This window comes from Megalops cyprinoides, chromosome 16 (assembly GCF_013368585.1).
Source record: "Megalops cyprinoides isolate fMegCyp1 chromosome 16, fMegCyp1.pri, whole genome shotgun sequence".
Lineage (NCBI taxonomy): Eukaryota > Metazoa > Chordata > Actinopteri > Elopiformes > Megalopidae > Megalops > Megalops cyprinoides.
In genome coordinates this window covers 29,261,452-29,287,089 of record NC_050598.1, presented here as the reverse complement: position 1 = coordinate 29,287,089, position 25,638 = coordinate 29,261,452, and the positions used below count along the sequence as shown (strand labels likewise).

Here is a 25,638-nt window from a genome sequence, read left to right as displayed (position 1 = left end):
CCTGAGAGTGGCAGGATGAACACCCCCTGCCCAACCTACCCATTCACATCCCCAACAGAACGAAGCCAGAGAAGCAACATTTTTGAAGTCTATGGCAGCAATGAATTATTCGGCCGGGTATTGATCATATTTGTGACAAACTGAATTGACTCACGTCACATCATCAGTGCAAGGAAATAATGCAAGGACTTGAGGACAAAAGAAGCCATATTATTTGGCTTCTTTTATATAGCATCCATCTCTAAGTCCCCGCTGCAAGCTGCTCTCTGGCCCATTCTGAACACTAATTCAAGGCTCTGAATACTATTTTCAAGCCCATTGTGAAGAGCTGAACCCAGGTGCTTCTAACTCTACGCATAACTTCTTAAGCTTCCTGCCTGAACTTACCCAGAACCACAAAAAGTCCAAAAGAAGCGCAAGGCTGCAGGCAAACACAAAAACACACAGATGAACTCCCACTCAGTCACGTGCACACACAGACACACACACACACACACACACACACACACAAGGGGATAGATTTTTTACTATCTGTTAGTGGCACAGGTGACCAAGGGACATGTGCATGTTCTGTTACCTTTCTCCGCTTGGCCTCGACCTCCTATAGAGTCTGAGGACAATGGAGGAAAAGTCCTACATGTCCACTATATAGGCCGTCACACAAAGCAATGCAAGCACATGTTGAAATGCAGTTTCAAAAAAGCAGTTTATCCGCTTAAATGCAGGACCTTGCTGTGTTCATTTAGCACAACAGACATGCTCATGCTGTAAACACACACACACACACACACACACACACACACACACACACACACACACACACACACACATAAACAAACAAACAAAGCTTAAGGCTAAGCAAACCTACACCAAGGAGTACAGGAAGGATCCTTCAAGAGGCTGTTGGGGGGGGGGTTGATGGAGAGGGGCCACAGGCCTCCAAAAACGCTACTGCACCATTTGACATGTCTCGCAGGGGAAGAGCAGAGGACAAATTCAGCGCCCGCATCTGTCAAAAGGGAACGCCTCTCGGGGTTTAATGACAAACGAGGGGCAGCCGGGATGAAGCTGTCTCCATTGTCTCTTCTGCTGAGCGCTTCACAAATCAACTACTCTAACTGCTGCCAGGCAGCTTAAAGACACAAAATGGCTCCTGAGGTAAACTCCAGGAGCCTGTGTCTGTGTGCGGAGCTTTCTCAGGCTCGTAGGCCCCACCCCTCTGGAATCCTCCAAATCTACTACCCCCCACCTGTCACGTCCTCCCTCAAGGGGTCAACGAACTTCAGTGAGACATGGGCAGACCTTTCAGCTAGGTCGAAGGCACCGTACCTGCACTCTAAGCATATCTGCTTCAGCTGTTTGTCAAACCACTTCCAGTAAGTAACACAAAAGCTATCGGTTCCTGGAAATCAGATTACTGCGAAGACACAAAACAGATAGAGGAAGGCGAGTCCAAAGTTAGAGGGAGAGCGTTTGCCCCTCTGAAAACTGTGCTTTTCCTTTACCAATACCTCTGCCTTCTCCCTCTTCACTGAAATCGATCGGACACTAAACAAAAGTGTTCACTGTGGGGACAACTGGACTCGCTGGTGAACTTCTTTATCCTCTAAAAACTTTTGTTGCTACTCTGTGGCAGCAAGCCTTATCCACCTTTGTGTTCTTTTTAAGACATCAATGAAACACATTGATTTTATGAGAGCCTGGATTCCCTGCATTTTGTTCTGTTAAACACATGGACAAATGCAAGTAAAAGCTCTAACACGCATACACACACACACACACACACACACACACACACACACACACACACACACAGAAGCAGACAAAGTCATGCACCATTGCGCAATGCGTGGACACACACAATCCATTCCTCCCTCTTCACTTCCTGGATCAGAAAAAGGGCCACAGTAAATCTGAACTGATGACAGCTATTTGAAAGATGTAAAACCCTTACAAAATACAAGGACTCAAGGGGTTTATGACATAATTTACACAGAGAGGCTGACAGATAGAATGAAAAGAGGGAAAGAGAGGGAGGTAGAGAGCGAAAGACTGACAGGTGTGAAGAGAAAGAGAGTGGGAAAGACAGGGAGAGATAGAGAGAGATGAGAAGAGAGGGGGGTGGAGACGGACAGTATGATATAGGTAAGACTTGCCAAGAGGCAAAGTGGGAGATAGACTCTTTCAGTCTATCATCTAGTGCATCAGGACTGGAGGACATGGACATATTGTGTGTCAGGACACATCTGAGACAATTCTAACTCCATGCCTCTTCTGCTTTCTCTCTCTCTCTCTGTTTAATCCCGGCTGCGAAAGCACTCATATATGACGATAAATGGATGATCTTTTCATAACATGCGGCAATTATTGTGGTTACTGAGTAAAACTTGTACAACACACACACACACATGCATCCAGATACAAATACACACACACACACACACACACACACACAGATGCATGCGTACATGCACACACACGACACACACACACACATGCGCACACGCACACACACATGCATCCAGATACAAATACACATACACACACACACACACACACACATCTGCCCATACACACATACACAGATGCACGCGTACACGCACACACACGACACACACACACACACACACACACACACACGTGCGCACACGCACACACACATGCATCCAGATACAAATACACACACACACACATCTGCCCATACACACATACACAGATGCATGCGCACACGCACACACGACACACACACACGTGTGCACACGCACACACACACATACACATGCATCCAGATACAAATACACATACACACACACACATACACACACACGCACACACACACACACGCGAGGAGGACGAGGTGGATTCTCCGTTCAGAAATGCAGCAGCGTGACAAATCAGGCCCTTCTCAGTCCCCTTGCTCCATTTTCTGAGAAGGCAGCAGCCATGGAGGAGAAAGGATCAGGGACTTTATTAATAGGCTCCACTCTGAATCTCTTCTTCCCCAAAGTCACTTTCAGCCCACTGCCTGGGAACATTTCCACTGCTTAGGTGCTGTTCCCTCAGATGAGACTGACTCTTCAGTATTCATGCACATCAGATTACCCAGGGAAATACATATACATACATGTATACCTACACATATATATTAGATTTGAGGATGTATCTCTATTTCAGACTACGCACAAAATCTGAACGATGTAAATTCAATTACCAACATGGTAATTCCTGTCCCCTGTCAACCACAAGGGCCAGGCAGCAAAATGGATAAAAAAGAAATCCTTCATTTTCAGGTGATGGAATCGCTTTGACAGAGAGACATCCCCCCCAAACCCTCTTCAGGAAGAGGGCACACGTTATTGTTCACTGCGCTGAGCTGAGCTGAGTGCTCTAGTATTTTCTATCTTTATTTGTGACAGTATTTTCAGAAGCCTGAGCTGCCATTTAATTAGCATTGTTGGACATTGTGCTTGAATCCCATTCAGTGTGCATATGAATGAAATGTAATTATCATTATCAGAAGAAGAGAAAAAGAATGATAAGAAAAGAGGGGGGGAGAGAGACAGAGAGGAGGAAAGAAAAAGAAAAATGTGAAGAAGTGTAATTAATAGTGAAACAGGATGTACAATGCTATGTACGCACATGCACGCGCACACACACACGCACGCGCACACGCACACGCACACACACACACGCACGCACGCAAACACACTCACACACACATGCACACACACTCACTCACTCACTCACACACACACACACACACACACACACAGACACACACACACACACACGTAGCCTTACACCCCTGATCACCATTGCCTCTTGTGCACGTGTCAGTCACATCTCATGCCTCTGTGGCTTTGTTTCCATTCTGAACCCTGTGGCGATGAGGCAATCGATCAGCCCACTGAAACACTTTCAACAGCGTGGCTCTTTTCAGCCATCATACAGCCCTGACTGACAGCTGCCACTGAAAAGGTGGGCGGGGAGGGACGAGCCAGAGAGCCCAGGACGGAGCGAGGAGAGAGGGGTAGCTCCAGGCTCAGGACGGACGTCAAACAGCCAGGTGGCCAGAGGGGTGGAACTCTCTATGGGCACGAAAACATACAAATGGCTTCCTGACAGAAGATCCTACGGGGACCAGAGGAGAGAGCCGCACACGAGGCAGGCCTGTACCCAGAGCAGCTAGACAGGTGATGCTTTCATGCTACAGAACGCCACGCTCTGAAAGGGAAATGCAAGGACAGACAGGCGCCTCGCTAAATGACATCTCTCTTACTGTGACAGTAACCATCTCAGGTTACGCAGAAAGGAGCTTAGCTCTCCGCTTCATTACACTCATGGAGACGCAGTTGTTTAAAGCACCTAGCCCTATAATGCAAGCATAATCATAATTAATACCTCTGCGCGGTGGACTTGCGGAGCCATAAATCTGTTTGCAGGAGGCTTTTGTTGTTTTATTTGCGTTTGCACTGGGCCGTGGGCGACGGAGGCAGCGGCACACAGACCTCCTGGGGAGAGCCGCGGTTGTAAATCATGTTCCTGAAGACCTTTTCGGGGGAACCTGTGTCTCGACGTGGCAGTCCCCCGCCTAGTATAGCTCTCAATGTGTGCCGTGAATTCCTAAAAGGGTCCCTCACCCGGGACTCCCCCTCCCCCCTCCTCCCCCCTCCCTCTCAGCTCCTTCGAGCATAACAAAGGATCTCAAATACAGCAAAAGCAGCCAGTGTTACCTGACAGCTCCGCACCTTAAAGTACTGAGACTAGCCGCTTCCAATGTGCAAATCTTAAAGGAGTACCAGTCTTCAGACTGACCGTGGTAGATCAGTGACAGCAGTGAGTGCTAAAGAAGGCCCATATGAGGGTCACGGGCAGGTGCAGCCCTCTTCAGGACACACTGAGTGAAATGGAAGCCGGAGAGATGGGGGTTGCGACCACTTTTCACAGGGGACACACTGAAAAAATGTCTGTATCCCAATTCGCAGAACAACAAATGTGAACTGTGTGCATAAAATATGTGCAGCATGTATTATTTATCATGTTCAGACGAAACCATCACAATTAACTTCTATCTGTGTATTATGTCTGACACATGATTAATTCAGAACAAGTAACTGCTCGTGTGACCAAAATTCTCATGGCCAGTTGAGATGCCTGACTAACAGGAATAACATCGTACGAGGAGAGATTACATTTACCTACAAGGCCTGTGTCTTGGACATACAGAATAATGGTATCATTCAGTTACAAGCAGTTGAAGGGCCAATAGGAACTCCATGGCTCACTGAATGTAGTGTCTGGGCCAGCTGAAAAGCCCTGCTTAGAGACTGTGGGGAGGATTAAAACCAAGCAATGACAACTGGGGACTTTAATGTTAGTCAGACATGGACACAGAATCAGATGTAACCAGGAAGCTCATGACAGTGCTTATTGTGTTATCTCACTCACCGGATACTACGAGCTAAGCAAGTCACTCTGGATAAGAGTGTCTGCTACCAAATGAAATGTAGTCCTGCAACTAAATAGGTTTCAGACGGACTACATCATGCATAACAATTTAGTCCAAGTAATCTTGGGGAAGCAGACTTTGACAGTAAAACAGATCAGCCATTTCCAAGCTCTGCATTGCAGAACTGCAAGTGCAATTTTATTTATTAATATCAAAATCTAACAGTCTGTCCTAAACATCTCCTGTTGAAAGGTAGCACTCTGGGGTAGTTCCTTGCAATTTGAGACTGCAATCTACTCTGCCAGGTGTGCTGCTGGGTGTATTATTAGTTTCAAGAATGTGTGCTATTGGCTCCATCCAAGCCAAAAAGTTTCCAAAAAAAGCCCTCAGTCACCGTTCAAAGTCTCAAATCTCACACCACCATTTGAGAAGATGGGTCTTGCAAGTAAAGGCTTCCTGGAAAGACCACTGAGAATGTCAGCTTTCCCATGTCAGAGGAGGAAAGCAGGAGTGAGGGTGCGTTTGTTACATGTGAGATGTGGATTCTCTCTGTATCACCATCTTAAATTGTGTCTAGATCTGGCTCAAAAATATTTGTTTCTCTCTGTATGTGACACTTCTGGCAAAATGTGTTTGGTATGCAGTTGATTACAGCCCGCTGAAATGGGAAACCGTTTGAGTGGTTAGATGACACATTCCAGGAATGAAGTTAGTCAGTCCTCATTAGTCTGCACACCTCTCTCTCTCACCTGCTTTGCAAAGGCCAGCACCTAATGCCCTTGTGTGTAGCCTGTTATTTTCTTTTCTGAAGTGCAGTTCTTGGTTGTTAAAATGTATTCCACTTTTATCCTACAAATTAAAGTAGCTTGAAATCAGGCATACGAGCAAATTGGCCCTTTGTCTTTAGGACTAATGCTTGCGGAGAGTGGAAGTGGGGCGGGGGATGTAATCCTTTTCTTGCTGATGGGATGGCAGAATCCCATTTGATATAAGACACTGTTATCACGTTATTCTGCCACGTGAGACCATCCGACTGTATCCTTGAACGACACAGATGTAAACAGAATGTACACGCAAGTACAAACAGACACACACACGCGCGCACACACACACACACACAGGCGCGCACGCGCACGCACACACGCATACACACACACACAGACAGACAGAGACACACACACATGCACACATGCGTAAACACTTTTGTGCGCACACACACACACATGCAAGCACAAACACATACGCACACGCAAACACACACACACACACAATTCAGAATCACAGAATCCATGTATACTACACACATGCACAAAAACTTCCACAAGCATTTGAAAGCCACTGAGCTGAGAGCTGACTGTGATAATCCAGCAATAGCATTAATAATGGCAGAATAGCAGAGGAAAGAGAAGCATGACAAGGTGTAAATGAAGAGAGAAACTCGGGCAGGCTATGGTTACTACGAGGGCTTCATTTCCTATACCTGTGCTAAATAGCGCCTGGGGCTCTCAAGTGCATGTCTTGTAATTGGCTGTCTTAGCAGGGACGGTGACTGAGAGATCCAAGAAGAGAGGGCAGAGGTTTTCCTCTAGATGAGTGATATGGTGGGTACTGGTCAACCGAGATCGCTCATATGCTTATCCCCTGGCCACAATTATGAAGCCAGGCCATCACAGATGCAGTGAGGATATCAAAATAAAGTACAGGAGAAATAATAATGAAATAATAATCATAGTGTATCATTTGTACTCTAGATATAAGGAGGAAGACTGCAGTGCATAACATAAAATGAGAGGATACAATAGGAAGATTACGCATTGTGTTCTGTGAACTCCAGTATATGTTACATTATCACATTACATTATAATCATTTATCAGACGTGACCAGAGTGACTTGCATAGGTTACGGTTTTGACATGTTATCCAGTTATACAGCTGGATATTTGCTGAGGCAATTGGGGGTTAAGTACCTCAGTACAACGGCAGTGCCCCAGCAGGGAATCAAGCCAGCAACCTTTCAGTTATGAGTCCTGTTCCTTACCACAATGCTACGCTCCTGCCTCAGTGGTAGTAAGGGGACAGAGGGGAGGGGGCCGTGGCCTTCAGTTTAACCAATTTATGTTGACAGATATTTGTGTAATAAGGAATATTACGCTCTCGCCTCGTTTATCAGAGTTCATTTCAGAAAAAAAAAAACACGATATACTATTGTGGATTCACCGTTGTTGCATTCAGAAACCTTACAATTATGTCTGAATCAGTGACTTAATTGAGTTTTAACAAACAAACCTACAATGTTTTTGAATATTTCCCAGACCACTGAAAAGGAAATAATTGGTGCTTTAAAGTCTCATTGTCTCCATTTTATAGTTCATTATATTAAATGTAAATTAGTGTCACATTTATACAATTATTTTATTCCACGTTTTTTCTCCCCCACAATGACTCTTTTTTGGATTTATCCTTGACCTTTTCGTAATGACTGATATAGCTTAATTGTATAACATAATTACACTTGTTCACATGCTTTAATTGCATGAGAGTTGAAATGCCCTCTCCCATTATCAATGACAAGCTCTGTATCGCAGGAGGAAAGACACTCTCAAGCTAATGGAGAGGTCTATTTAAACTGTTCAAAATGCTTTCTTTAAAAAGCAACTAGGACGGTTCTGTGACAAAATAAGACCCCAGAGACGGTACTTTGCTTGGAGCTCGCCAAAGTGTCCATAAATCAGCTTCATAAAGACTAGTGACTTGGTGTGTGCTTGATGCGTCTTTCAGCTATTTATCAAACATTCCTTAACCTCTCCAGAACACTTCAACTCAATTTCGAGCTCCCATCAAATCTTTTCTTCCCAGAGCGGCCTCAGATGCCGTTTAAGTCAGACATCTGGTTCTATTCAAACAGATGAGAGAGAGTACCCACCTGCTGCAAAAGAGGGGCACTCAGGAATGATTCTGGCTCTCCAAACATTTTGACCTGCGGACCTCCATCGAGACGTAGGGCTGTTTGGAGAGCATCTACTCCAGTGATCGGTGTGGTCGAGAGTGCTCATCTTAAAGCTGTACGCTTGGGTGTCACGGGCCAATCCCCTCAACCAATCAGGAAGCAGACAGAGGGGAGGGGGGGGCTGGGGCATTCAGTTTAACCACTTTATGCCCTAACTTTTAGAAACAAATTCACACAATTACAGCTACTCATGAATATTCATGTTAGCAGTGAGCCTGCCACTTATTTAGTTTGTTCTCTTATCACTTTGGATATTTGGATATGGGTAGACTCTTTGTAAGAGTCCATCATTTAGAGCAAAAGTACAGCTCAGACATGTTAACTGATGAATATTCAAAGAGAGGAAGTGTCCATTATGCTTTCTTAATTAGCTGCTTAGCAGCAGGGTTTCATTTTGCAACTTCGCTGGGAGATATTTTTAATTAAAAACCACACATTACACGTTACCTGCTGTCCCCGTTTCCCTGCCACATAAGCTCTGAGCTATATCACGATGGACGCGCAGCTTTAAGCAATTACTGCCTGTGACTAAACAGCAGGCGGCTCTCTCTCTCCGGAGAAGAGGTAAAAGGGTTAACCCCGGCCTCTCAGGTAGTGATGGGACAGGGTGTCCAGGCAGGCACGTTTCGACAGGAGCGAGGGGCTCTGTGACGTCCCGCCCCATCGATGGCGGTAAACACCTGTTTGGATGCGCTACCCACACCTTGGCTTCCAGTAAATTGGTTTGGAATTGATCAGCCGGCTTCTGTGTAATGGCTATCGACCACGGCTCATGTGGAGCCGGAGAGCGTGTGTGTGAGTGTGTGTGTGTGTGTGTGTGTGTGTGTGCGTGTGTGTGTGTGGATGTGGCCTCTGGAGTGCTCTGTTCAGGGGAACAGGAGAGTGAGGCAGGAGGGGTGGGGTGCAGAGACTGATGGACTTCTCTGTTTGATTAAGCTTCTGAATTCATTCAAGAGTCCATTATAGTGGGAGAAGGTGTGTCTGTATCTATGTGTGTGTGTGCGTGTCTGTATCTGTGTGTGTGTGTGTGTGCGTGTCTGTATCTGTGTGTGTGTGTGTGTGCGTGTCTGTATCTGTGTGTGTGTGTGTGTGCGTGTGTGTGAGTGCGTGTGTGTGAGTGCGTGTGTGTGTGCGTGTGTGTGTTTTCTCCAGCAGCCATCCTCACAATTATCCCTGTAAGCAGTATTTCTGTATTACTTTTTTTGGAAACGATCCATCACATCTTAAGTTTGCGCTTGTGCTTGTACAGTATGTCTCACTGAAATATTTCACTGCCGGGTACAGTACGCACTGGTACAGAAACATCCTTAAATAACCTCACAGAGAAAGCAGGGCACTCACATACCACTCTGGTCCCTATGGGTTTGGATGACTTCCTGAACGCATGGGGAAGCAATCTTTGATATTGGGGTGCTTTCAGTTTAAACACTACGACACACTCTCTGCTGAACTTCAAGTAACAAACCCGTATCAAGAGGCTTTTTATTCATTCACAAAACTGTTCATTAATATCAAGGAACTGGTGTACCCATCATGATGAGGTAAAATTCACTGTGGATAAAGAGCTTCAGCCATCTGAATCCCCGACCCAATTTTTTGAGTTGGTCCTCATCATATTTCACGTTTCCTGTTGGCCTCCTTCCCCCCTGTCTGGTTAGCTTCTTGTTTTGGCTCAAGCCATCTGTTTGTGTTTGCATTCCTCTGACACAGAGAAAAACACTCCCTGACGTGGCTTTATTTTGACAGCGCTCCCCTGTTCACAGGACTCTTATTTTGACAGTGCCAGCAACACACCTCACATTTAACGAAGCCCTTAAAGCAGTCGGGCGATGTACAGGATTCAGACGAGGGCAGCGGCATTATGAATAAGTAATGCCTAAAACCATAAATGCGTTCGACCTTTGGCTCCTCGGATCCACTTCACCTATAAGAAGCCTCCCACGTTCAGTTTTACGCAGCGCTTAAAGGTTAATCCCTGAGTACGGTGGGTCTGCCTCATGCTCCAATTTGACAGCCTCAGCCTGGAGTCTTAGGAGCTTAGCAGGCATAGGTTAAGGGGTACGCTTCCCCCGCCGCCACCCTCACAATGCACTACAGTTTAAGGCTAGAGAATGCGCTGCAAAGCACGGGATCCTTTAACAGCGGGACACAGAACAGTTCACACGCTTAAGCGTGCCACTCTGACGGCAATCACGACAGGACTCCCAGAGGCGTTTCTCTCAGCCAATTAGAGGCCTGTCACCGAGCAGCATGTCTCCGTTTTCCTGTTCCTGAGGATCTGCGGACAGGAGGCATGAAGGAGGATGACAAATGCGGCGTTTCAGTCTCAGGGACGCGGCCGTTGTTCATATTCGGGGACCGAGCGCCTCTGGAAAGGGACAATGAGCCGATGGCTGCCAAAGAGACGATCATCTCTCAAGGTGAACGGGGGCCACAATGGCCCCCCCCCCCCCCCCCCCCCCCCCCCCCCCGCCCCCCCGCCACCAGCCTTTTGTTGGGTTTCACCTCGCCCGCCTCCGTTTGGAGGATGGATTTAAATTTGGCAAGGACATCGGCGTCCGTTTCAAAAACCTGCACAAATGCCCCGCTCCCGAGCATGAATGCATTTTGAAAGCTGAATAAACAGAACACAAAAAGGAAATAAAATAAAGCTGCGCGTTTGCCCCGGCAGGTTACATTTGATTGTGAGAGACGGCGGCAGACTTCTGCAAACAGCCCGGCTTCGGGTCTGGGAGTCGCTCAAGGCCACAAGTTAATTGAGTGTAACTGAATGCATAACGCTGAACATTCGAGCACACTTTACACCGCAGATCGACTGACACAATGAGCTGGTAAGCTGATACTAGTCAGGCTTAACGGCACTGCACCGTGGGGGCGAATCTCTGAAAGTGTGGGCGTGAAGTGCGCCCCCTACCTTTGAGGTCCAGGTTGCGGGCACCATTGGAGTGCTGGGTGACGGTGCGGGAGTCGATCTTCAGCGTGTGCACGTTGCTGGCATCCCGGGACACCACCACGTTGTGCCACTGGTTGTCGTTGAGGGGCTTGTCGGAGTTGCCCTTCATAAGCGACGGCCCGTTCCCCAAGTCGAAGACGTAGTGGATGTACCTGCAAAGGATTACAGTGCAATTGCCATCAATTACAATTCATTCCTGAAACACAGATCACACTTTCCACGTTTATCCAAGTGGATACTTGAGCAACTACTGGAGCATTTCAGGTTTCAGACCTTGATCAAGGGTATAACAGCTGTGCCCCACCAGAGAATCAAACCAGCTACCTTTAGGTTACAAAAACCCCAGCTTTGGGAATCCCACGCTCTCACTCAATACTGTGCTACCCCATAAATTTAAGAGGGTGTCACTGAACTGTCTCATTGTGGAACTGTACACATCCTGTCCCCGTACTGTCGCTATACTTGCTGTATGCACTTTTGTAAGTCGCTTTGGATAAAAGCGTCTGCTAAATAAATAAATGTAAATGTAAATGTTACTCAGATAGTGATAATTATCACTGTGTGGAGGTCAAGTTGACATGTGCCAGACCAAAATGTGCTGAGATGAAAAACACACGATACAGCTAAACACAGACCAAGCTTTTTGGTTGGCCATCACAGATACCTAAGCAGCTCAGGTGTCCTTACCTGAATAACTGCCAGATTTCATTTGAAGGACAGAGGGGCTACTAAAAGACGGACTCCTAAATAGACAGATTTTGAGTGAAATCTGGCACCCCCCCCCCAGTTTCCCGTAGGCTGACACGTAGGCTGATGCTGTAATGCACCTCCTTGCAGGAAATGATTCATGACGCCAAAAGGAAAGACTGCTCCGACATTGTTTTGATGAGTTTATGCTCACTGGTTATTTGCGCGTGTATGTGTGTCGAAATAAACCTTTTAGCCATCTGCGTCAGTCACAGTGCCACACTGAAAGTAAAATCAGTTACAGTTACACTGCATTATAAAAACCAGGTTGGAAATATAGGATATGAATTTTGCAGTATTCTGATGTAGTACAACTCCGAATAAGAGGCTTAGGTTAAGGTGCCATTATATGCCATTCAGGCCAAAACAGCTCCGAGGCTCAGCTCCGAGGCTCAGCTTAGCTCTTAAAGGGCACTTTGATAAACTGTACAATCATTACACCATTCTAAGTGGGGCTTGAATTCATTTTAAATGCACCACAATAAGTCAATTAGAGCTTAAAAATGAACCACAGGGAAATCATTTAGTTGGACAGCTGTCACAAGGTTGATCCATCTGTAAATGCTGGGTATATCCAAACAAAAATGTTTCAATTTTTTGTCAAACAGCAACCCTAGGAACCTCTTTAAAACATGTCTGTATTTTGACTAATATACTGATAATGTATAGTATGATACTTTCACCTGCATGCAGATTGTTACTGAGAAAAAGGAAATGCCCACGACACTTTTCTTAAAATTATAAACAAAAGCAACCTCCTCGGATCCCAGTTTATTCCTGGGTAGATGAGAGTAAAAATTACAGTAACTCCAGCCCACTGCAATTCTTCAAGGCAAGTCTAACACCGACTGATGCGCACTTACTGAAATATTTCACCTAACAAATCGTTCAGTTAAATACCTACTGAGAATATGGGCATACCTCGGCATGCATTTCTCTGCCCCTCTCCCCTCACTGTTCCCCTCCAACCCCTCCCACGGGCGACCGCAGACCCACCCTTTGACGAGCTCCACCACGATAAAGTCGCTGCCGTCGCCGCTGTTGAAGAGCAGCAGGCCGTCAGAGGTGGTGGTCTTGAACTGGAAGAATAGGTGCATGGAGGCGTAGGCCTGCAAAGTGGCCAGCGCCAGGTAGCTGCCTTTGGTGCGAAAGGTGACGGGGTCGGCGATGATGTTGCGCATGCCGAAGCGGGCATTGAGCTCGCAGTAGGAGATGTCCCCGTTCTTGCACTGGTCCAGGTAGGGCACGCCGTTGACCGACAGGCCCTGCAGGTGGCCGATGAAGTTGGAGGGAACGACCGAGATGAAGCGGCGCTCCGTCATGATCCCCGTCTCGATGTTGTGGAACTCCAGCCGCGTGTGGGCGCCCGTCATTTGGCCTGCGGAGGAACCGCAACGCTCTGGGAACACTCAACAGGTAACGCTCAGAACGTGGGACGAGATGCTACACCTCCAACAGGTAATTTCTTAGGAAATCAACCACTGTTTGAAAGGCTGAGAGATCAAATGACTACACACTACCTGAATATAGACAGCCACTCCAGTGGAACAGCTTCAGCTTCACAATGAATGAGGCTGAATAAGCTTTGACCACGAATGAGGTTGACTGAGATTCGACCAGGAGAGAGGCTGGTTGAACTTTGGTTTTCAATGATGTTAAATGGGATTCAGTCAAATCTCACATTGACTCATTATGGTTTTTTGCTTGTGTTGTGCTCTGCCTCACGTGTAGGTCACTTTGAATAAAAGCGCCTGCGAAATGAATAAAAGGAAATATAAATGTAAATAATGCCGGGTGATATTTGGTTACGTTTGTGATTGAGGTTTAATCATGTAGAGATTTGATGAGGTTAAGTCACGAGTGTGGCTGACTGATATTTAGGCACAAGTGTGGTTAATACAGGTTTGGTCATGTACGGTCTCGCTGGTCATAGTTTAGTAAGGTTTGGTCATATATGACATTGGAATAGGACCAGTCTTGAATGAGGCTGACTGGTATTTGGTCATGAATGAGACTGTGTAAGGTCTGGTTGGGAATGACGCTGAAGTAGTTTTGGGCATTCTTCAGCACTGAAACCTCAGGCAGGCCCCTGGTGCCAGGTAATTTGGCAGGTAAATCCACTGCAGGTGACCTAAACTCAGTCCCTGAGTGTTTCTCACTCTGGCTTCCTATTTTGCTTTCTGCTTTTCTTCTTCCTCTCTTCCTTTAGGCATGGCTTCAGCACAATTTCCAGCTCCTGGCAGAGATAAATCTCCTAAAATCACATTGTTTTTAATATATTGCGCTCACCCTAACCTTGTGCCCCCATGAAATCCTCTCACCTTGTTTCTGAAAGTCTGACCACGCCCCCTTGCCCCACCCCTTGTCCCGCCCCTCGCCCCGCCCCCTCACCCGACCCGCGCTCTGCCCCTTGCCCCGCCCCCCTCACCTTCCACGGTCACGTTGTCCACAGAGAGCTGCAGGTTCTTTCCTCTGCGCACCACCTTCACCGCGTGCCACTCGTTGTCGTTCAGCTTCTGTCCGGCGAACAGCGTCTCGGGGCCCTTACCTGGAGGGGGACAGTGGTGTCACCTACCTGGCGAGGGACATCATTAAGCACATCTACACACTGACGTACACCGACACCAGGGAGAACACCTGAGGTCACACGTACACACACATCCACACACACTCGTGTCCAAGCACACACAAGCCGGTATACAGGGACATAAACATACAGATAGAAGGGCTACACACAGACACACTGACATGCATGCACACATACATGTACATACATGTGCTCTTGTGACTGCTTGCACGCAAAGGCTGGTATACAGGGACATACCACTATAGATACAGAGACTACAAACACGCAAAATCCTCAAAATCAGAAACATAGACAACCACACATGAGCGCAGACACACACACACACACACACACAATATCCCCTACTATTTCCATTAGCATTGATGGCTGCAGGTCTGATGTCATCACTTACGTTTGGACACAGAGATCCGATACTAAATCTCTGACTTAAACAGCATCTTAACACACAGACACAGACTTACTCTCAAGTTCCTGCAGTCAGCTTAGAACCCTGAGCTGATGCTGATATGGTAGTGCTTTGCAGGAAGCTGAAGATTTGAGTGCGTTCCTCAGGCCACGTTCAGGACTGCGTGTGTGTGTGTGTGTGTGTGGAGAGACTGGAGACTTTGGGGTGGATAGCTAAATGGGGTGTATGGAGGCTTAGCAGACTGCTCTTTTTTCTTTTTACTGGTCACAAAGCTGGCATCTCATCCCCTTCTCCACCAGAGAGAGAGAGAAAGAGAATGAGAGGGAGACGGAGAGCTACGGAGAGAGACAGCTTGACACAGTAACATACGGAGTACCAAGAAGTGCTTACAAATGGCATATTTACAGCACAGGCCTGGACCGCACCAGCTCTCACTGAATGACAGGTCCTGTTGTGCAATCTTTTTGTCCAATCACACTGCTCCCCTTACAGGAACTGTGACATCAAGTGTGTGCTTTTCTTTCTGATGCTCCCAGCAGAGAAAAAGACTCCCTGGCTCAACAGAGGAGGCTTTTCCGCTGCTCTCGTTGTTGTTGGGAATCAGCAAGGTCACAGCCTCTCCTCACAGGGATGGACAGGGGCCACGCGGAACACGCGGCCGAGACACTAACTGCAGCCGTTTCCGCCGCGAAACGCCATTTCATATTTTAGCTTACCCTCACTTCTGGCAGAATTGAATTCAGAGTTCAGCCGCGGCAAGCCCAACTCATAAGCATGGGGATTTCATCTTATTGTTGAGTGACAGAATCATTCGACAGCAGCAGATTGCGAAACGCACGCTGCTTTCTTCTCTTTCACACGTTTCTGTCGGCAGTCACCGGTCCCTCACGTACGCCCAAAAACCTGGGATTTTATATGCAGGATTTTCAGTTCACCGATGCAAAAATAGTGTCCGAGGCCCATCCGTAAGTCTCGTCATTTATCAGTTCTGACATGTCACTATTGGGATTTCGGAACACTGGAACAGAGTATTGGAATGCTCGCTTTTGACAATTTATGAAAGAAATGCAAGGACAAGGCTTTCTGCAGCTCGGCAAAAAACAATAAAACAATGGAATAAGACAAACGTGGGGACGTAGACAAATGACCTGAAACTCTGTGGAGATTCCAGTGCAGAGAGAGAAAGAGAGTTCTGCAGGAAAGGTCTAGGAAAGCAGAAATAAAAACACTATGCTAACACCTTCAGAGGAAGGTAAGCAGAGCAGGAGAAACAAAACAGACCTCACTGCTACTACCTGTGCACCCCACTGTGGCCAATCACATGACCACATCTGCATGGCCAACCCACCAGCGTTGTGATGTCACTCCTGGAGAAAGTGAACCTATGAATTTTGTTTGCTAGGCCTCGAAGTGTTAAACCAGTGCAGAGCACCAGGTATAGTGCAGAATAGCATCTTGTTATTATGTTCCATTACTTACTTGATTGGAAAACACTCATATCCTGGATGACTTACGTAGCTCACAGTATGATCCATTTAAGCAACTGACTGAAGTGAGTCAGTATCCTGTTCAACAGTGCAACAGCAGCACCCCACCTGGGAATCAGATCTGCAGTGCTGTGTTTGCTTAAGATAAGAGGCTCAACACCTTTACCCGCTACACCACAGAGACTCTCAGAGTGGACATGCCAGATTCACAGCCTAATATCAACAAAGATGCGAGAGACGCAATCAAGGGTTTGTAACCTGGGCAATCTGAGCAAACCGGGTAACCAAAGCAATGGCAGTGACACCCAGTGGCAAGAGACATTTAGGTGGACTTCCCTCCCTGGAAGTCTTCACTGACTGCAATGCTCAGAGCGAAGGTGCTTCCATGATACCTTTTACCGTAAATTCAGCCACGCCGAAGATCATTATTTTACAATAACAGCTCTGTATTCACATTCAACACGTTCACTTTCGCTTCACTGTGGTGAGTTGAATATAGGAATCAAGCGTGTTTTGTACCCTCCCACTTTACTTCAAACACCCCTGCTAAGACACACCAGCCTCAGAGGACAGGTCATGGAAGTAACGTATAGGCCTCCTTCTGCACTCCCGCCTATAGATGCTACAGCAGCTTTGGCTAAAACTCTAGAGCGGAAGAGCCTTAAATTGCTAGACTTAAGTCTTAGGCTTTGAGGTCCAGTGAGCCCCACTGAAAGCACAAGCTGCTCCTGAGCTTACTGAGCAACACTGCCACATCAAGAGAAGCCTGATGCTTAGTTATGATTTGTCCAGAGAGCGAACGGCGGCCTTGCCCCCAGTAAATCTCAGCAGAACAGGCCTCTGATTAGTCAAAGGTATATCTCATACAGAGAGTAGGTAAGTATTTTTCTCTCAGAAATTTATAAATGCAGGAATAGCTTGCCAGGATTTGTTGCGAAAGCACCGACACTTAGAGAGTTCAAGACCAGGCTTGACGGAGTCCTAGATACACTCTAAAATAAATAGTAAAAAAAGTTGAGCTGAGCTGTGCTGAATGGCTTGTTCCCCCCATTAAACCTCCTGAGCTCTTATGTTCTTGTGTGTGACATGGGCCGTTTGTCCATCCAAGACTAATCTCAAGCCCCGGCCAAAAAACTAGGCTGCTGCACAGCGAAGCGTCCGTCACTCCAATCCTGAAATGAACAGCGCAACACAAACAAAGGAGTTGTGACATTGCTGGGAACTTGAACGGCAGTACCCACAGCACCTCAGAACCGCAGACCGCGGGAAATGACATGAGGTGAAGTGAAATAAGAGAAAATAATCATCGGGAAACATCAAGGAAATCGGCCTGCCAGGTCGTATTTGGGAGACAGCTCCCGAAATGCGCTGTGACTTCCCCGTGAACAGATCGCCCCGAAGCGGGCGCGGGTGTCCGGAATCCGACCCCATTTGGAGCGAAACGCGGTCTAAACGTTTTTGCATCACCCCGTCAGTAACACTGCAGAGCATCACATTCGCGGGGCGAGACGGGCTCCAACCACCTGGATGCTCATCGGCCAGGTTAGCCATCTGTAAAGAATTGTTAACCCAGCGTGCCGAGATCGCCTGCATTTCCTCTCTCCTGTTAAACGATTTTTTTCCCCCCTCTGGGTTTGACATAGATTTTAGTGAATTAAAGTAGCAAATGTATGACCACTGTTGTAAACTGGAAATGGCAAACCCAAAACACTTAAACACAAAAGTATTTAAAAAATAAGACACACTCCTAAGACTCCTACACTCCTAAGAGGGTGTAACTAAAGCTAATGTGAAAATTAAGGGACATAACTGCGGGTCGTGGAAGATGACCAGGGCAAAGTTGCTAACTGCAACAGTCATGGTCAGAGACCTACAGTCATTAAACTTCTGGTGTTCCACAGAACAAGAGCTAAAAGAGCTACAGGAGCTATAACGATAGAGTTGTGTTCAAAGAGGCGACACAGTCCTCAACAACTTTGCTTCCTCCTGCATGAACTTTGGGTATAAATATTTCACCTTATTAAACCAACCCCAAACAAAATCACGTTAAAGCTGTTCCATAGGGCACACATCTGTCTTCTGTCAGGATAAAATGTATTCTTCACACCGTTTTGTGCCAACATCGTCTTCTTAAACAATTACATCATAGTCATACAGATTCAACTTCAACTGTAATGACCATTGATTTGTTTCATTAGTGAATATTTGATGAATGTATTTATGGAATAACTACTAGTTCGCTCGGCTGAACTGTAATCCTTATCAGTAACTCAAATCAAGTGCAAATGAACAACAAACAATAAGCTGAAGACACAAATCTTGCTTCTATTCATTAGCAAAAATGCACCTTCTGTCACACCTTCCCTTAAAGATGGAAATATTCCAGCTTTGAGATGTTAAATCCAAGTAAGTGTAAATTAATAACAGATCAGACCTCGTTAATAAAATGTTCAGGTGGAACAAAGCAACCAAACCTGTCATCTGGACCAAGCCTGGGGATACACTGCACTGTGAGTTGCAAAATATACATTATTATCAACCCTATTTCAAAGTTAATACTGCCACCATTAATTGACAGATTCTCTTGCTCTCTCTCTCTCTCTCTCTCTCTCTCTCTCTCTCTCTCTCTCTCACTCACAGGAGACAGATGTACATGGACCTATGAGAAAAAAATTGGAAAGAAAGAAAAGCAAAACAAAAACAAGCAATTTAGTGAAGGTCAAAGTTCAGAGGCAGGACCATGTTGCTATTGTTGTAAACATCACACACAGCCCTGTCTCAGATGCGTGTTTTCCTGCAGTTTAATTAATGCTCAGGATTGAAGCCATTTTCTTCTGACCCACCTTCTCCGTGAAAAGAAAAAAAAAAGCAAAAAATGAATCTGATGCCAGTGCACAGGAGGTATAAAAGTGTATGAAAGTGTGGGCTGGATGAGCATATATCCAAGCTGACAGGTATGGATTCTGATGGTGGATTCCAGCAAGGCGTTAAACAGCACAGCTAATCCATACTGACTGAGTGCTGTCTCCGGGGCTTGGGCCTGCTTAATGTAAAACACTGAAGGTAAGGGGGGGTGGGGGAATTATCTACAGGACCAATCTCTCTAATTATACAGCCAGACAGGTACGGTCTACTTATCAGTGCAGACATGTATGTATATCAGTGCATGTCTGTGTGTCTGCATGTGTACAGGTTTGACTTGTTTTTGTTTTGAGATGTTTTCGTATGGTGTACACACACACACACACGCACACTCACAGAAAGGTCTAACCACAAAAAACCATGCACTTACTTTTAGTCTCACTCACTCACAGATAAGCATCTGCACACAAACACGCTAATACTCACTTATCCATTTAAGAATACACACACACATAGACATAGACACAAACACACAGACACACACACACACACACACACACACACACACACACACATTATGAATGGTAAACCACAGGCAAAAACATGCTTGATTTGCACTCAGGCCCCACAGAGGGACTAGGTGGCGGTGTCTGCTGACAGTGGTGTTAAATCCAACATGCAACCTTGCTGCTCACTGCATTATGCAGGAGAAGGTGCTCCTAATGCACAGGGCTAGAGGAATAAAACAAGACACAATGTGTACATTCACAATGTGAACATTATGTTCCTCTATACTGTTCAGAGCTTCTTACATACTCATCTTATAGATTTTTTTTGACCAATAAATCACCTGTTAAAGTGTTGCAATAACCTATTAATGATTAATAATTTAATTAATAGTAATAAAATAGTAATAAAATCCCCTCTGTAGCACAGCCTTTTTGCCCTGTCCTGCAGCTGTGCTCACCCTGCACTGGGATTGGCTGGTTTTCCTTTGTACCATGCCCTCTGCCTCTTGTTCTGTGTAAAAGCTGCAGCTTCGGGTCTCAGCCCATGATTAGGACAGGAGGCGTAGAACTCTGCGATTGGGCTTGGCGCACCGCCTCGGCATGTTACACACGCAGGGACTCCTGCTCCCCTTTGGCAGGAGCTGTGGGTGGGGGGAAGCGGAGGTCTTTGGATGTCCCTCACGCAGAGGGCTGAGGACACAGCGTTCCCATAGTGACCCCGCCGTGGGTCTCAGGAGCGAGAGGCCGCTGCTCCAAGCGCCGGCGCCAAGCTTCCGCGCCTTGTGCTCGCGGCCCATCTGTGCCCTGGCATCCCTCCCCCCTTTCCCGATCTGCACGGAGCACAAGCTCCGACCCGAGTGCCCCCCCGCCCCCCCATCCTCACCCCCCCGCAACACCGCCCCCGTGACACCGGGCGACCCGTGCGGGTTACCATGCTGATGAACAGATGGGCACGTTTGAATCGCCGTCGCGCCCACCAGCGCCGTGACACTCAGGCTGTCCCCGGGGCGGGGGTGAGATTCTCCAGCTCCCCCACGCTCTCTCTTCCATATGTGAATCACTCTCTCTGCACCAAAACACCGCGCTCGCCCCCGCCTGGCCTCTCCCTCCCAGGCCGCCTCCCCCTCCGGCCCGCGACGCCGCGATCATAGCGGGTGTTGTCATAGGTTAATCACTGCTTGCTTCAAACAACCTTCACGCCCGATTGGCTCCTGTCCGCTCAGGGCAGGCGAACTCTGTGCCAATGGCTGGACGAGAGCCGAGGACCTAGGGCCCCGACAAAAGCACACGCGCTCACAATGCTACAACACCCAAACCCAGCTCTCCACAACACTGGGCTCATTAACATAAGTGCGGTTAATTGCATTCAACTGCAAGTGCCACTGTGGACTCATACATTTGCATACTTCCAAATCATGATGAGGGGAAAAAAAAACACACAACTCCACAACCTCAGACGTAAATAAATGTTATGGCTAAAGGGCAGGAGATGAGCTGTGAAAAAAGGCTTCTTGTCTTTGAGGGCAGGTTGAAGAGGGAATAGAATAAACAAGGGAAATTAGCCCGTGCAAATTAAAAAGTAATTCATAAAAATATCAAATTCAAAATTTGAGTATACTTAACTACACCATTTAAATCGATTTGCATTCCTACAATTTTATACAAATATTGCAGAATTGTATATTAACTGAGTATGTATATTGTAATATTTCTATACGTAAAATCTCCTGTACAGAACTGGCAATAAGGGATTTATTTCCCGATGAACGCAGGATAAATTGGCACTGCTTACACGTTGGATTTGATACTGCAGTGTGTTTGTTTACGACGAGGGGGGAGAGAGCCAGGCGATGACACTGGTGAGGGGAGTGCTGTGTTGGATGCTGTATCTGCAGTATGCTGCGCTCACAGACGCCCCAAAGCTGCTTCTCCACGCTCAGCGAAATGCAAACAGACCCCCGGCGGTCACGCGGATCGATCGGTGGAGGCCCGGGTACGACAGGCACTCCAGGGAAAGGCCTAACTGCAGGGCGAATCTGTTCGGAAGTCGGCGAGCGTCGTCAGGGCCGTGGAGCAGCTAAACACACTTTGGAGAGAACGCACCCTGCATTTTTGGGTTGACTGCTCAATTTGACCAAACCATGAGAATGTTGCATTCCCAGTTATGTGGAGCCAGCTATACATATATTTGAAACAGTTTTAAACAGAGCCAAAATTACTGTCACTGAATTAAACATATGCTTCACTCAGAAAAAACGACATGTCCAACCCCCTTGATATTTTATTCTTTACATCAATCTGAATTTTTTTTTTCTTTCACGGAGCAAGCTGACGACTTTCGCAGGAACTGAACCCAGAGAAATGGGGCGTGCAGCGTTCTCTTAAATAATCCTGAGACACGGCCACTGGAGAGGCCCCCTGAGACAGGCTTTGATACAGTCCTGTAGCTATAATTAGGAATGAGAAAATGAAAATGGATTTTTCCGCTTTCCGCTTAGGTGGACAAATTGGGTTTGGGAAGTCTTGGAAATATATTGTTGGGCACTCCCGAAACGCGTCTTAGCATTGCCCTCCATTCAGGGCGCCAGCGTTCGGGGGGGGGGGGGGGGGGGGCGCCAGGGAAATTTCCGGAGAGAACACCCCCTCCTTGGGTGCACGTTCGGGATCGAATCCAGTCGATACGGACGACGTTCGGGTCTTTATTGTGCTGTACCTTTTTTTTTTCTTTTTTTATGATTAGAGGCTCAAGGGGGACTTTGTATTGCTACGTCTAATGAAGTCGTTCTGCGGCAGGGCCGTCTGGCGTGCCGTAATGGCCCCCATCTCCCTGCATCAGTATTCTCTTTGTGTCGATGGAAGATCCACGGAGATAAACCTGACAAACGCAAGCAGGGAGACAGATCGGGGCTTTGCCAGAACTTCAGCGCTCCCTCCTGCTCTGTCCTCCGCTGGGAGCCTCGGACAGCTCTGCTGGTCATGTGAGGATGCCCTGGTGCTCGTCCGATCGGCAACGGACGACACCTGCCCAAAACCTGTTTCCGACTCCCCTCAGGGAGATGGGCTGACGGACAGCTGCGGTTATCTGGGGGCCGACACACGCCACACAGACTGCAGTCCCAATTAAAGAAGAGGAAGGAGGTGAGAGATAATGGAGGGAGGAGGAGGGGGAGAAAGACAGCCCCGCTAGCAGGAGCTGACCTCTGCTTCCTGGCCTCGGAGCCCGTTTGTGTGCGCCTCGCCACCAGGCACGCCGGGGCCGTAAACACGCGCCGCCAGCGAGAGCCGATCGATATCTCATAGCGCTCTGAATTGCCCCCATTGATCCCAATGAACTCCGAAATGAGAATGACACTCGCGTCTCGTGGAAATGCATGCATTTCGACGGCCCGCAAGGTGGGCCCTTTCCCCTGGGGAGAGGGGGAAAAATGGATTCCGTGAGGAATGCGCCGAGGAATAGCAGGAGAAGTATGGGTGAGTGTGTGGGAGAGTTCATACGCACACAAACACACACTGTAAACATGTCACTGCCCTAAACTTTATAGTGCACATTATGGCATTGCTGGAAGGGTTGGCTTCAGTTTCTGCCTGTCCATAAATACCACTTTGGTGTCAGTGGTCAGTCTGCGGGGGTTTTTTATATGTATGGGTGTGTGTGTGTGTGTGTGTATATACATACATACAGTGTGTGGGTGTGTGTACTGCACGTGTGTGTTTATGTATGTATGTTTTTGTTACATTTGTACTGTATGTATGTGTGTGTGTATGTGACTATTGTTTATGAGTGTGTGTGTGCGTGTGTGTGTGTGTGCGTGTGGAGTGGGAGGAACTCGTCAGTCTTCATCAGAAAGCATGCAGAGGGGGTTGTGGACTCCAGTAACCAGAGAGAGAAGAGTGAAAGCAGGGAGGGGGTCCACTCCTGCCTGCTTCCTCTCCCTCCCCTGCCGATCGTCTCTCTGTGTCTGTCTGAAGCAGCACCACTCCTTTGCTTCCACCTCTGTCTGCACATCTCTCTCTCTCTCTCTCTCTCTCTGCACATCTCTCTCTCTCTGCTCTCTCTCTCTCTCTGTCTCTCTCTCTCTCTCTGCACATCTCTCTCTTTCTCCCTCTCTCTCTCTGCTCTCTCTCTCTCTCTCTCTCTCTGCTCTCTCTCTCTCTCTCTGCTCTCTCTCTCTCTCTGCTCTCTCCATCCACCGGCAGTGCAAACCTTCGCGTTGGCATGGGGCTGCATTGTGTTTATGAGGGAGCGGTTGTTTTCCCGATTTCACAGGGATAAACACGACCTGCAGCATATTGAGAATGAAATGCTTTACACCGCCTCGGGCTTTACATTTCCCAGGACTCCCTGAAAACCAGTGATGTATTTTTTTTTGTTGTTTTTGTTACTGAGGAAATCCTGGTTAAATAAAGGAAGAAAAAAACATTTACATTATTCATTTGCTTTGGCACCATCATAATCCAGGACAACTTCCAATCCCTGAAACATTTTATATCACATGGATTTAGATGTGAGCAACTGGGGTGTGGCACTTTGCTCACGGAAACCCAATCCCACCTGGGACAGAGACCTATGCCTACCATGAGTCCCTGATAAGGCAGACATCTTTTTTCAGAGTGAACAAGGCCCAAGGAAGGCAAGGAGAGATTAATAAGAGGAAGAAAATAAATGCCAGAGGGACATTCATGCTTTCATAGAATGGTAACCTTCTCCTTAATTACAGCAGCTAATAACAGCCATTCTTGGGCCCAAAACCAATTAGCAAATCTCCCAGAAGACACCATAGGATCTTCAAGATGTGTCTTCGATATGAGGACACAACTTTCCATCGGAAAGCAGAGGTGGTACAGCTGGCAACTTCTTACCGAGCTCATTTCACCAAAGTTAGGGGGGAGAGAGAAAAAAAAATCACGATCAGATTAAATATTCCTTTGAAGTTTATATACGCTTCAAAGGAATACTTTATTAGGTCATCTTTATTTAACATTTGAACGAGTATTTGGCTGATTCATTTTTTAAACATACGCAGACAGTGCTCAAAATTAGGAAACACATGAGGAGTGGGCGGTACAGTTAACAAGGTCGCTTTTTTCTTTCAAAATTCATTTTTAGTAAAAGAGAAACATGAAATGCCTGCCTAGGAGCCACTTCTCCATTGCTGCATAGCAGGGCAGGGCATTCATGGGAAAGGGCCCTTTTGGACAAATAATGTAGAAATACAAGCATTAATCATGAGGGACATATTCCCAATATATCTCTTTCTGCTTTAATATTTTAAGTTTATAACTGCACATGTAGAATGATACTAGTGCATCTCTCATGCATGACATTATGTAATTACAGCTGCATACGACTAAAATACATACATCAAATGTATGCATAAAATTATACATTGTGAGAGGAGAAATATTTGTAATAATGACACTTGTATTGAAAATATTTGACAGTGTGGTGGATATATTGCACTGTCGTATGCAGAGGACATCTGGTGCAGTATTTGGCTGACCGTCTGTATAACATTATTAATAAGGAATGCCTAATCTAACACAGGAGAGGCAACATTTTGTACATAATTTAAACAATGGGAATGTCAGAATAGAGTAAACGACCTACACAATTAATTAAATAAGATCAGT

At 46.7% G+C, this 25,638-nt stretch overlaps 1 protein-coding gene across 21 annotated transcripts in view; it reads right to left on the bottom strand.

Moving 5' to 3' along the window:
• Positions 1 to 25,638, bottom strand: part of nrxn2b (neurexin 2b) — a 618,578-nt gene that overhangs the window by 269,694 nt on the left and 323,246 nt on the right. For all 21 annotated transcript variants that reach the window (XM_036547806.1, XM_036547808.1, XM_036547817.1 and 18 more), the window contains 3 exons: positions 14,585 to 14,704; positions 13,153 to 13,534; positions 11,371 to 11,561 (listed from right to left, as the gene is read on the bottom strand). In XM_036547806.1, coding sequence (XP_036403699.1) covers positions 11,371 to 11,561; positions 13,153 to 13,534; positions 14,585 to 14,704 — 693 coding nt within the window. The remainder of the gene's footprint in view (positions 1 to 11,370; positions 11,562 to 13,152; positions 13,535 to 14,584; positions 14,705 to 25,638) is intronic.